The 12,920-nt window shown below is 38.6% G+C and overlaps 1 protein-coding gene across 1 annotated transcript in view; it reads right to left on the bottom strand.

Annotated features, from left to right (window-relative positions):
• DNER (delta/notch like EGF repeat containing) overlaps positions 1-12,920 on the bottom strand; it is a 321,739-nt gene that overhangs the window by 2,713 nt on the left and 306,106 nt on the right. The window contains exon 12 of the mRNA XM_074298485.1: positions 4,119-4,365. Within this exon, the coding sequence (XP_074154586.1) occupies positions 4,119-4,365 (247 nt within the window). The remainder of the gene's footprint in view (positions 1-4,118; positions 4,366-12,920) is intronic.

Here is a 12,920-nt window from a genome sequence, read left to right as displayed (position 1 = left end):
TTCAGTCATTTCAGTCATGTATGACCCTTTTGGGAGTGGTTTGCCATTTCCTTCTGCAGGTTACTTTACAGATAAGGAAACTGAAGCAAACAGGGATATATGACTTTCCCAGATCACACAGCAAGTAAATATCTGAAGTCAGATTTGAACTGAGGAAGAGGAATCTTCCTGATTCCAGGCCCAGGACTCTTTCTGATGTATTACCTCGCTGCCCTGTAGAAGGTATTCAAAGAGTTTTAAACCTTCACTTACATGCATTGGATTGTTGTTCTGTATTTATAAAGTATATTAAGATAAACATATACCCAAGCCTTTTTAGAATCTTGCAAAGTGCCACACACATGATCCATACTTACATAATGTTTAGTTGTATAAAGTGCTTTTCTCGGAATAATCTTCTGAGATAGGTAATGTATTATCCCCATTTTATAACTAAGGAAAATTAGGCCCATAGAGATTGTTTCCCCAACTGTGAAATGGTGATAATGATAGTAACTACTTCCCAAGATTATTGTGAGGATCAAATGAAATATTTGTAAGGCACTTAGCATATTTTATTTATTATTATTATTAATATTTTTATGTGATCTGACTGAAATTTCATATATACTCTATAGCATAAAGATATGAAACTATGTCTTTTGAGAGTAGGGTCAATGCTTACTCTTTAATACATTAATTCAAATTGAATTTTGTCTTTATTCAGTCCAAGAGGTCTCCACGTTTCTTGGGTCTTGGATGCCTTTCATAATCTGATGAAATTTATGGACTCATTTTCAGAATAATTTTTTAAATTCACAAAACACATAGGGTCACAAAGGAAACTAATAATATTATGAAATAAGATTAGCTAATTTTTTTTAAGTTCTGAGGCTTTCAGTTTAAGAACCCCTGATTTAACTGTTAAAGTAAATCTGGTGAAAGCAGGGGATGAATTGTTACAAATCCACCCTCACCACTGGGAAAGAGCCCTCAAAATGCACCATGATATCAACATGTCAATGATATCATCTTCATGGCTATGAAGGATAGTGCTTCCTTATCTCCTGAAGTCAGGTCCTTTGAACTAGTTGGTCAAAGGCCAGTCGGCAAAACATCAAAGTGATGTCATTTAATCAAAGTCCAGTCTAAGAATTTTATAAATATCTGCCACATTCTATGAGACCCCGGATAAATCAGTTTGATTCCCTGGACTTTAGTTTCTTCATCTGGAGAAAAAGGAGTTTAGAATGGAATTTTCTTGTTCTAAATCTTGTCATTAAATAGACTCATTAGTACCAATGTCTTAGTATTTATGTCCTGATTTATTCTAAACTTTTCAAAGGAAAGAAGGGAAAAGAAGAAAGAAGAGGAAAAAAGAAAGGGGAAATAAAAGGAAGGAATGATAGTGGAGGTAGAGAAAGAAGGTAAGGAGATAAAATAATAAGGAGGAAGAGAAAAGAGAGGAGAAGGAAAGAAAAGGCAGGGGAGGGAAGAGAAGAATGGAGAGAAGAAAAAAGGAAAGAAGAGGAGAGATGGAGAAAGGAAAGGAATAGAGGAGAAGAAAGGGAAGAGGAGGGGAAATCCTACTCATACTATCCTGATATAAAAAGGCAAAATAATGGAAATTGTATTGACTGGCAGTCATATGGCAAATGTGAGTCAAAGGGTGGTTGGTTGGTGGTCTTTCTAGGGGTCATCTCTCTTCCTCTCCCTTTCCCCAAGTTACTATGAATATTGACATCAAAGTTGCCAAAGGCTTCCTTCTGTCCCTAGTAAGCAGTTTTAAAAAGACCTTTGGCTCTGATGAGTAAGATACTCGGTCTTTGCTGTTTTATCCAAATGACTCACTAAACTCCTATTCTGTCTGACTGATGAAATATCAATTTGATCTCAATGTAATCTAAAGGCTAAAAGTTGGAGATACAGTTTTTTCATTGGAGCATTTGTCTTAGACATAGATCTAAGTCAGGGGTTTTATAAATTTTTTAAAAAAAGAAAAAGCCCAAAGGCCCCCAGAACCAAAGGGCCAGAAGCAGAGTTGGGGTTCACTTGGTGATAAATATGTGATACTGTTGAGGAAATTGTTAGAAGTCAAATGTTTCTCAGCTCCAGGTATTCTGGAAAATATTGTCTTCAATACAATCTTTTTTTTTTAGTTTTTTAGTCATTTGGATCACATGAGGAGCTTGCCGTTTTGTCATTCTGTTGCAAGTGGTTTTGATTTTTTAAAAATCAGTCCCAGATTCCTATAAAGATATACTCTGTTTCTTCCCCTACCAACAGTATCCAAATGAAAACAGACTTCAGTGAACTATCTACTAGGAACCATTGCAGGTTCAGCCCTCAGGAGCCCATCATAAATATACATGCATCTTCAAAGGCTGTGACAAGGGGTTTGGGGATTGAAAATAAGGGATTCTGTGTCTTTCCCTTGAAGCCCTCATAGGCTCTAGGACACACCTCTCTTGGTGCAAATGACAGCTGAAATCTCTGGTATCCTGAAATATTGTCACAATATTCATTCCTACAGTCAACAGAAACTGTACTAAAGGAGAGAGGGACCAATCCACTTACTCTGAGATAAACTAAGCTCCCACAGGTTTATGGAGAGGAGCCAGCAAACCTGCCTAGCTCATAGAAAGTGTTTAGTACGTGTTTGCTCCATTCTAAGCAACATTAACAAGCGCCTTCATACTTTATTTCTGTATGTCTGATTCAAGTGAGAGAGGGAATGTAGCTTCATAGACTAGAAAACTGAATTTGAGTCAGGAAGACTTGAGTTAAATTCTTTCTCTTAATAGATATTGGCTGTGAGACACTAGACAAGTCCCAGGAAGTTCTCTAAAACTATATAATTTCCAGGTGAATTGTGACTTTCAGTAATCAGATTAGAGTTAGTTCCCCCCTTCTTAAGTTCATTATATTTATGAAACTCAGAGCTGCTACCTCTTACTGGCTCCCCACAGAAAAAGAGGGACATCTTACTAGTACTGTATTTAGAGAGGGCAGCCACTTAAAGAGGTCATGCCATAGCGTACAGAGCATCAGGGCTGGAGTCGGGGAAAATCATGTCCTTGAGTTCAAAACTGGCCTCGGGCACTTAGCAACTGGGTGACTCTGGCAAGTCACTTAACCCTGTTTTCCTCAATTTCCATATATGTCAAATAATCTGGAAAATGAAATGGAGAACCACTCTAGTATCTTTGCCAAGAAACACCAAATGAGATCAAGAAAATTTGGACATGGCCAAAACAACTGGACAGTAACAACAACAAATATTATTCTCTCTAAAAACCTTCATATAATGATATTAAACCGGGTGACTCTGGGCAAGTCACTTAAATTTGTTTGCCTCAATTTCCATATTTGTCAAATAAGCTGGAAAAGGAAATGGCAAGCCACTCTAATATCTTTGCCAAGAAGCACCAAATGGGGTCAAGAAGAGTTGGACATGGCCAAAACAACTGGACAGTAACAATAATAACAAATATTATTCTCTATAAAAACATTGATATAAAGTTATACTAAAAAATTTTAACTTGTTATGCAATTTATTAATACAGTGCCATGGGATAATGATATTTTGTTTTGTTTTTAGTGGTAACAAATCAGGGCACGCACTTCTGGGAGCCATCAAGCTTTGCTCATCACTGAGAGTCCGAGTAAATTAAATAGTGAGAAGGCACCAATGGAAAAAAGAATTGCAAAGTAGAACTGAAGTATCTCAAAAGAAAAGCAAAATGCACAGATTTAGAGAATCCACCTCAAATGTTCACATGCACTTTTGTGCCTGATTCTGTGGCACAGCATTTCCAGCTCATATTTGTCTGATTATTCACAGTCCAACACACCATAACTTGACTTCATATAATGAGGTCATTTTGATTCTCTTTGAGAATGAGGGATTGCAGCTCTGCAGCTGGAAGGGAACTCAGAGGCCATCTAGTCCAATCCCCTCATTTTACAGATAGGGAAACTGAGGTCCAGAAAGTTAAGTGATTTAACTGGTCTCATGGACAGTAAACACTAGAGATTTGAACTCAAATCCTCTGACTTCAAAGCCAGTGCTCTTACATAATACCCTGCTGCCTTTTATGAGTGCCCCCAGGATATAAAGCCACCCCCAACCCACACACCTGGCATGGCGAATGGAGGCGATGGCACTGCTGAATTCACTGTCAATGCTCCTGCAGTTGTAAAACTCCTCATAGGCCGGCCTGGCAGAGCCCTGGTATTCGATCCGGCTGATCCGACAAATCCCCACTATGAGGATGATCAGCATGAGGACGAAGGCCACACAGAGCGCGCCAATTATGATGTAGAGTGAGTGGCGAGGCATGTTGCTCAGGCTCTCTGCCATGGGTCCAGACCTCCACTGGATATCTGTGAATATAAGTAAGCAAACAGATGGTAGAATGTTACTGGGGAGCCCTTTGAAGGTCTGTCTCCATTCCTTCCTGACTCTAGTACCTTCAAACTTGAGGTACCCCTTTATAGTACCTATGTCCCAGGCATTATACTAAGCACTGTACAAAATATTATCCAATTTGATTCTCATGACAACTCTGCGATGGAAGTAGTGTTGAAGAAATTAAGGCAAACAAAAATTAAGAAACTTTCCTAGAAAATATAGTTACTAAATGTCTAAGACTAAATTTGAACTCCTCCAGGTCCAACACTCCATTCGATGAGTCATCTAGTTGCCTCATTACTATATATATATTCAATATATTCAAGAGCTGAAAATTAGGCCTTATTATTAATTATGATATTAAAGTATAGTGTTTATTATAGTATAGTACTTATAGCATAATAACAAATTTATTAAAGTATGAATATCTCAAAGAATGAGGACTTATACTAACAGGGCTTTTTTTCATTATTTTGTTTTATTGGTAAGTATAATTCATTCATATTTAAGGTGTAGTTGCCAGTTTACATTTTAATTATATTTCTTCTTATGTTATTTTCAAAACATATGCATAGATAATTATCTTTTTTGCAAACCTTTTTTTAAATTGAAGCTTTTTATTTTCAAAACTTATGCATGGATAATTTTTTAACATTGACCTTTGCAAATCTTTGTGTTCCAAATTTTTCCCCTCTTCCCTCCACCCCCTCCCCTAGATGGCAAGTACATAGATAATTTTCAACATTTGCCCTCATAAAGACTAAAAGGTCTTTTTTGTACAAAATTATAGTATTGTTTCTATAATAAGCATAGCTCAGAATTTATAAAAGTGAGAACTGTTTGGGAGCTTCCAGGTAAAGGAAACTAAATTATACAGCTTGAAGAGACCTCAAATGGTAGTCCAGATCCTTCTTACAGATGAAGCAATTAAAATCCAGGGAAGACACATTGACAGTCATCATCAGAGACACGAGATACAGATACCTTGAACAGAGTCCAGATGATAAATAATAATCTATTGGAAAATAGGATTTAAGAGAACTTAAAATGAGTTGAGTAGTAATGAGAATTGCTAGGGGTCGGATGCTAAATGACACAAAATTACTGTCACTGATATATCAACAATATCCTCTTTTCTCTCACTTTCTACGCATAGCTTCTTCTTTCATTTTTCTGCTTCAATACTATCTTGTCACATTAATTATACAAATACCATAACTTCTGGCAACTAGAAATAGATACTGGTAGTAAACAGGGACTGGTCTGTCTGCTTTCAAAATCCTCACCATGTTGTACACTGGTTGTGCCATCTGTGGCCCCCCAACCCAATCCAGTCCAGTAAATGCCTACTTTGTCTAAGGGTAGGCACTGGAGATATAAATAGAAAAAACTGACCCTGCCCTCAATGAGTTTTCATTGTCCTAGGGAAATACAACAATTGGGAAAATAAGCCATTGTAGAACTCTATCTTTGCCACCATATTTCTTCAGGGCTCATAGAGGACTATCACATGGAAGATGGTAACAACCATTCTTTATCCCCTCTGAGAAGGAAGGTAAAAAATTTTAAATTTCAAGAGAGGTTTGGCTGAATGAAGGAGAAAATTCTTCAATTGCAAATATATGTGTAGAGGAATTTGTTGACTTACATTATGAAATGTTACAAATATTGGGAGTAAATGTGATGCAGCCTTCTAGCTTTCAAAGTTTATATTCTACTTGGACTAATGAAAGAAAATGACATAGCATGAACCCTTATAACTTCTTAATTATGGAAACATGCAAATAGAACTATGTAAGAAACTATAACCAACCAATTCGTAAGTATGATGATCATGTTTACAGAATGATTCACATTGCTTTTTCCCTAAATTAAGTGTCCACAAAGAATTGTTTGAAGAGATCTGGTATACATTTAGAGATTCAACTGCTATTTTCTGGCTGATGAAAGTGCAGTATGACTCACTTGATTTCTAAGTATTTCAACATTCTCTCAGGAAAAAAAAAGTATAGGCTACAATCCAACATCAGCACAAACTATGCTAAACTTTCAGAACAGCCATAGCATGAGGATAGCAAATATGTATTGGCGTTTTGGGTCTATCCTTTATTTAGATGGGATTGTCCATAGGAGTGCCAGATAACCTTCTGTTGGATTTCTACAATAATATTACTGCATTTCGTGGAAATAATCTACAAATGTAAAATTACATATGCATGAGCATGTGTACATTTATTGACAGGCAACATGGCATAGTGGATAATTCTGGACTTGGCATCTGAAAAATATGGATTTAAAACTTGCCTCTGACATTTACCAGCTCTGAACTATGGGAAGATTGCTTCTCTGAGTTCCCATTTTTTTTCTATAAAATGGTGATTATCATATCTACAGTGCCTTCCTTCTGTAATACTTTAGTTTATGCAAGTGCTTTATCAAGAATCAAATGTCAGTTATTATTATTATATTTACAACTATATTCTCCTCTCCCTTCATACCCCCCAAACAGAGACAGATATAGAAGGTCATCGATCTCAGTCTTCCTCATGGTGTTGTGAAGATGACTCTAAATCTCCTCTGATGTTCAAGGTCTACTAAGCTCAAGTCTACAAAGGTGAAAAAGTTCTGAGCATGGCCCTGGGGATGGACTGTGTCATTCGAGAACCACTCTGGTTAAGTCGTCAGCTAGGTCATACAGTAGTTAGAATGCTGGGTCTGATAATCATCAAAAAGATTACTTACTGTGTGACTCTAGGAAGGTTACTCTTTATTTGAAATCTGTAAAGAGCAGGATAATAATAGCTCTTCTTTCCAAGGTTATATTAAGGCTCAAAGGAGATACTGTCCATAAAGTAATTTGTAAAGCACAGTACTTGGCACATAGTCTTAACATAAATAGTAGCTACAAGCTATCTCCTCCCAAAGGGGGGAGGTAAAAAGAAACTGATGATTATTTTAGTTGTGATAATTCACAAAGTATGGAAGTGTTTCTCTGTTAAACAAGAGCATCTATACCAATGAAATCCCCATTATTTTTAAATATTATATGTATATATATATATATATATATATACACACACACATACACACACACACATACATACTCACTATTGCTAAATCAATCGATCAAGTACCTACTATGTGGTAGGTACTGGGAAGTCCAAATCCAAAGAGGAAAAAATCTAACCAGGGGAAACAATGTGTCCATATGTAAATATTAAGGGGAAAAAAAGATAGAGTATAATTTTGGGGTTTAAGAAAAACCTCATGAAGAAGATGATGCTTGAAATGAGCTTTGAGGATTCTTACACACATTGGATATCCATAAGACCCTTCCAATTGGATACAAATTTTACCAAATCTTTTGGTAGTGCTCAGTGCTGTGGTCCAAGCCTATCTAAGGAAACATGGGGTAAAGGATCTCCTATCATCTGTCTGTATTTCTCCTAAATAGCTTATTCCATAATGCTTTTGCTAAAGCACTGTCCAGGCTCTTTATACACCCCCCCCCAGTTTCCCTGGCTCAGTTTTAAAAGAATTGCTCCCCGTTACCACTGCCTCATCCCCTGTCAGGGGGAAACGTTGTATGAGTTGTTTTGCTCTTGAAATCTGCTTAGTAACCTGACTCAATTTGACTGACAGCTTAGCTTGTTAGCTTGAATAAATCTAAGACTGTGTCTGAAATGGAACAAAATTTATTTACACCAAGTGGTTGTATCTGGCACCTCACATTCCATCCATTATCCTCATAAGTCTTCAGCTTTGCAGTATCCTGGGAGATCCACTGCATGAATCATTTACTACATTGGATAAAGCCCAGGATGGCAAAAAAGGATGCATCGGCAAAGGGATGAACAGGATGACCTCATTAGCCAACAGCAGGCATGTGGCCCATGATGCATGCATGCTGGATGCTCAAGACACGTTTCCCATTTGTGTGACCCAGGAAGCACTTGGAAGACAGGCTAATATTTGTCATAAAAGTACCTTCCACTAACTGTACCTGGCACTTTGTAAATCCTAAACAGCTTTTGTTTCACTGTTGTAAGATTGTAGGCTCATTTAAGGTTTGTTAGGACCATGAAGATCATCTAAGTCCAACCTTCTCATTTCACAGATGAGGAAATTGGAGCCATTAAAATTGTGATTTGCTCAAGGTCACAGAGCTAGGAATTATTTGAGGTAGAATTTGAATCCACATTACAGAAGGTAAGATCACATATTTAGAGGTAGAAAAAGACCTCAGTCTACCTTTTATATCTCACTTGTTGGTAATATGGTACCCAGCAATGCATCATATACATATATGACATTAGGGAAGAACAGACTGATTATAGAATTGCATGTTAAAAGCCCTCAACTAGCTCTCACATTAACTGAATTTTGGCTTGCATTATATCATTATCTGGTATCATTTATAATTAATAATATAACAAATAATAGTATTCCTATTTGATTTTTATTAATTAATAATGATAATAAATAAACTAATAAATCAAATTCTGCACTATTTGAATTTGGAATAATTACCACCTACCTGTCATGTCTTCCAGACCTATATCACAGGGTTACTATGTGGGCTCAAGTGAGATAATGCACATAAAGTGTTTTTGCAAACCTAAAATGCTATATACATATTGTTTCAATTTTTTTGAATTTTTTTTCAAAATTACTATTATTGTTACCTAAGCAACTTTAGCTAGCAATGAGAAAACCTTATGTTTCTGGATGCAAAAATGCCCAGAATACATCAGGCTGTAAAGCTTCCTTAGGTGTTTTCTTTCAATAAAGCCTGACAGATGTGAGGTAAACCCCAAAGCAATGGATGTGGATGATGGTGACTCAAATTTTCAGACACCTGAGTTGTTATGGTAATTTCCCAGAATATTCTGATGTATCTCAGGATATGGACAGCATCAAATACTAATAAGAATCATAAATTATCTTCCCAGGATGATGGTTACAGCTCATCTCTCTGTGTAGACCTGAAAAAAAAAATCTATGGGATAGACCTTATTACATTTTATTATTACTGATTGGATGTTGGATAATGACTACCTGCCAAGTATGAGAGACCGTTTATGGCCCTAGGCTAAAATTAATAGCAAAGATGGCTGTGGAATAGCTAAAATAGAACTAATTGTCATGTGAAACTGTAGAAGCTCTGTAGACTAATGCTTTCTAACAAGATGCATAATAATAAGGGCCTCTTAACTGGTTTTGGTTTATAGCTCTATTCGTTAACAGGCATTTACCAAGTTAATAAAAATTATCATTAATATTAATAACAATTGCTAGTATTTATATAGAGCTTTAAGTGACTGCACGGACACTGTACTTCACAATGGGGATATAAAAATGTAAACCATTCCTACCCTCAAGAAGCTCACATTCTTTTCATTTTGTTTTGGATTTTTTGGTTGTTATAAAGGAGCTTTCATTCTAATAAGAGACAACATGTAACTACTAACCAGATGAATATAAGAATTAAAAATTATGTCAGAGGGAAAGCAGCTGGGGGGAGAAAGAAAGAACTGAGCTGAGTAATGACCGAAGTCAGAGAAGCTAAGAGGCAGAGCATTCTAAGCATGGAGGAAGCCAGGGTAAGGGCCTGAAGGAGAGAGATGGAAAGTAATGTGGAGAAACAGAAATAAGTCAGTATGTTTGTTGTTTAGTCATTTCAGTCTTGTCCAATTCCTTGTGAACACATTTGGGGTTTTCTTGGCAAAGACAATGAAATGGGTTGCCATTTTCTTCTCCAGCTCATTTTACAGAGAAGGGAAACTGAGGCAGAGTGACTTGCTCAGAGTCACCCTGCTAATAAGTGTCTGAGGCTAGATTTGAATTCAGATGTTCCTTACTTCAGACCTAATGCTCTATACACTAATTGCCCATATAGCATGGAGGGGAGTAAAGAACAGGGAGACTAACGGACTAATAAGGGCTTTAAATACCAAACAAAGGAGTCTCATGTACATCTCTTATTTGCTACTCTACACAATAGAAACTGAGGCTGTGATTTTCTCTAAAGGAGGAAGAAGGATTATGAGACAATTGAACTGTACAAGTATCTTCCACACACACTAAGACACTTTCTGTTTGGGATTTTTCACAGAATTGATTCTAGTTCTGTCTCTATAATTTCTCCCTGTAGGTCTAAGAGGTCAAGTCTCAAAGGCCCTTAGAGATTTCATGGAGATGGGTGAGTCCAGCTCCCAGCCTTCATTTGCTATTAACAAGTGCAGGAGAAATCATCTGACCTTCTCCCTTTAGGGCGTGTTCTCTCCCTTCCCCTCCCCCTCCCCCTCTCCCTCTCCCTCTCCCTCTCCCTCTCCCTCCCCCTCCCCCTCCCCCTTCCCCTCTCTCTCTCCCTCTCCCTCTCCCTCTCCCTTTCCCTCTCCCTCTCCTTCTCCCTTCCCCTCTCCCTCTCCCTCCCCCTCTCCCTCTCCCTCTCCCTCTCCCTCTCCCTCTCCCTCTCCCAGTCCCTCTCCCTCTCCCTCTCCCTCTCCCTCTCCCTCTCCCTCCCCCTCCCCCTCTCCCTCCCCCTCTCCCTCTCTCACCCCTCCCCTCTCCCTCCCCCTCTCCCTCTCCCTCTCCCTCTCCCTCCCCCTCTCCCTCTCCCTCCCCCTTTCCCCCCTCTCTCCCTCTCCCTCTCCCTGTCCCTCTCCCCTTTCCCCCCTCTCTCTCTCTCCCTCTCATCCCCCTCGTCCCCCTTTCCCCCTCTCTTCCTCCCTCCTTCCCTCTCCCTCTCCCTCTCCCTCTCCCTCTCCCTCTCCCCTCTCTCTCTCTCCCTCTCTTCCCCTTTCCCCCTCTCTTCCTCCCTCCTTCCCTCTCCCTCTCCCTCCTCCCTCTCCCTCTCCCTCTCCCCTCTCTCTCTCTCCCTCTCTTTCCCCTTTCCCCCTCTCTTCCTCCCTCCTTCCCTCTCCCTCTCCCTCTCCCTCTCCCTCTCTCCCTCGTCTCCTTCTCCCTCTCTCCCTCTCCCTCTCTCTCAGAGCTGCATTGTAAAATCCTGCAGAGCAGGAACATCACAAGTCCTGTCCTTGGGGTCAAAAAAAACAAAGGTCCAAATCTGGCCATGAAGGCTGACTCTCTGGAGGACCAGCAGCAAGTCATGCCGTTTTGCTGACTTTCAGATCCCTCATCTATGCGATGGAGGACATTGCTATTACCAGACCTTTTTTTACAGAATAATTGTAAAGATTTAACATAATACTAATGGCTGGCAATGATTTAAGGTGGGTGCTAATATTATTCCCATTTCACAGATGAGGAAACTGGGATGGTGCACTGAATCTGGAGGCAAGAAGACCTGAGTTTGTATGTGACCTCAGTCACTAGAGGTATCCTCCTGATCAAATCACTTCACTGTTGTCTACATCCATTTCCTTATCTGTAAAATAAGAATAATAATAGCGCCTACTTCACAGTGCAGTTGTCAGTATCATATGAGATCATAATTGTGCATAGCCCAGTGTCTGGCACATTGTAAGAGCAATATAAATGTTGGCTATCATCATCATCATCATCATCATCATCATCATCATCATCATCACCATTATCTATCTGCTTATTAAAATTCTGAAGCTGGCTTTGAACCCAGATCTTTCTGGCTCCAGATCTAGCATTCTATCTTCTATGACCTAGCTATCTCCTATACAATGTATATCCAGCATTTTGTGAGTTTAAGGTGCTACTTAAGATTCAATTATTCCTAGAGTGAAGGCAGATAAGTCATTTGATAAAATCATAGGATGTTAGAATTCTAGAATTAGGCTAATACTTTCCTCTGAAGGCAGGTAGGTAGCTCAGTCAATAGAGCTCTGAGGTGGGAGACAGAAGAATCTCAGCCTCAGATACTTACTAGCTGTTTGACCCTGGCTAAGTCCAGTTAACCTCTATTTATCTTAATCTACTGGAAAAGGAAATGGAAAACCAACCCAATATTTTTGCCAAGAAAACCCCATGGAAGTGTTAGTGTGCTGTAATCCATGAACTGAGCAACCAATCTTTACTCCTACCCTTTGCAGATGAAAAAATTAAGGTCAAGGGGGGCTAAATGAAATATTCAAGACCATACAACTCATCAGTAGCAAAATGGTGAAGATTAATCTTGAAATCTTAATACTAGAATAACTGAGCAAATTACTTAACTATCTGGTCTACTGCTCGACTCTAAAGCAACTGAATGTCTCTGAATTCTCTCCTATCTTTAGTGTTCTGTGATTTCTGCAATAGTATTTCTTGGAAATCAGCTGTTTTTCATATTCACTCAAGGACCAAATCAAGAATTATTAATGATGGGTATAAAAGGATTTCTGCTTCTGTTTAATAGGAGGAAAATTTCTTCTTCAACAATAGAGGCTTTTGGACATTCTCATTGTTGACTTTTTTTGGTGGTTCTTTGAGATTGGTTAGATGTAAGCCTGTCAGAAGTCAGGAAGATACAAAGGGCATTTCTAGTTATCTTCAAGCTCTGTTGTCCTATAAATCAGTGACATCAGATGCCAAAGGGCCTGTTTACTTGTTT

The sequence above is a fragment of the Sminthopsis crassicaudata genome, chromosome 3 (genome assembly GCF_048593235.1).
Source record: "Sminthopsis crassicaudata isolate SCR6 chromosome 3, ASM4859323v1, whole genome shotgun sequence".
NCBI classification, from domain to species: domain Eukaryota; kingdom Metazoa; phylum Chordata; class Mammalia; order Dasyuromorphia; family Dasyuridae; genus Sminthopsis; species Sminthopsis crassicaudata.
The sequence above is the reverse complement of the archived record's forward strand: the minus strand, read 5'-3'. Positions and strand labels throughout refer to the sequence as shown.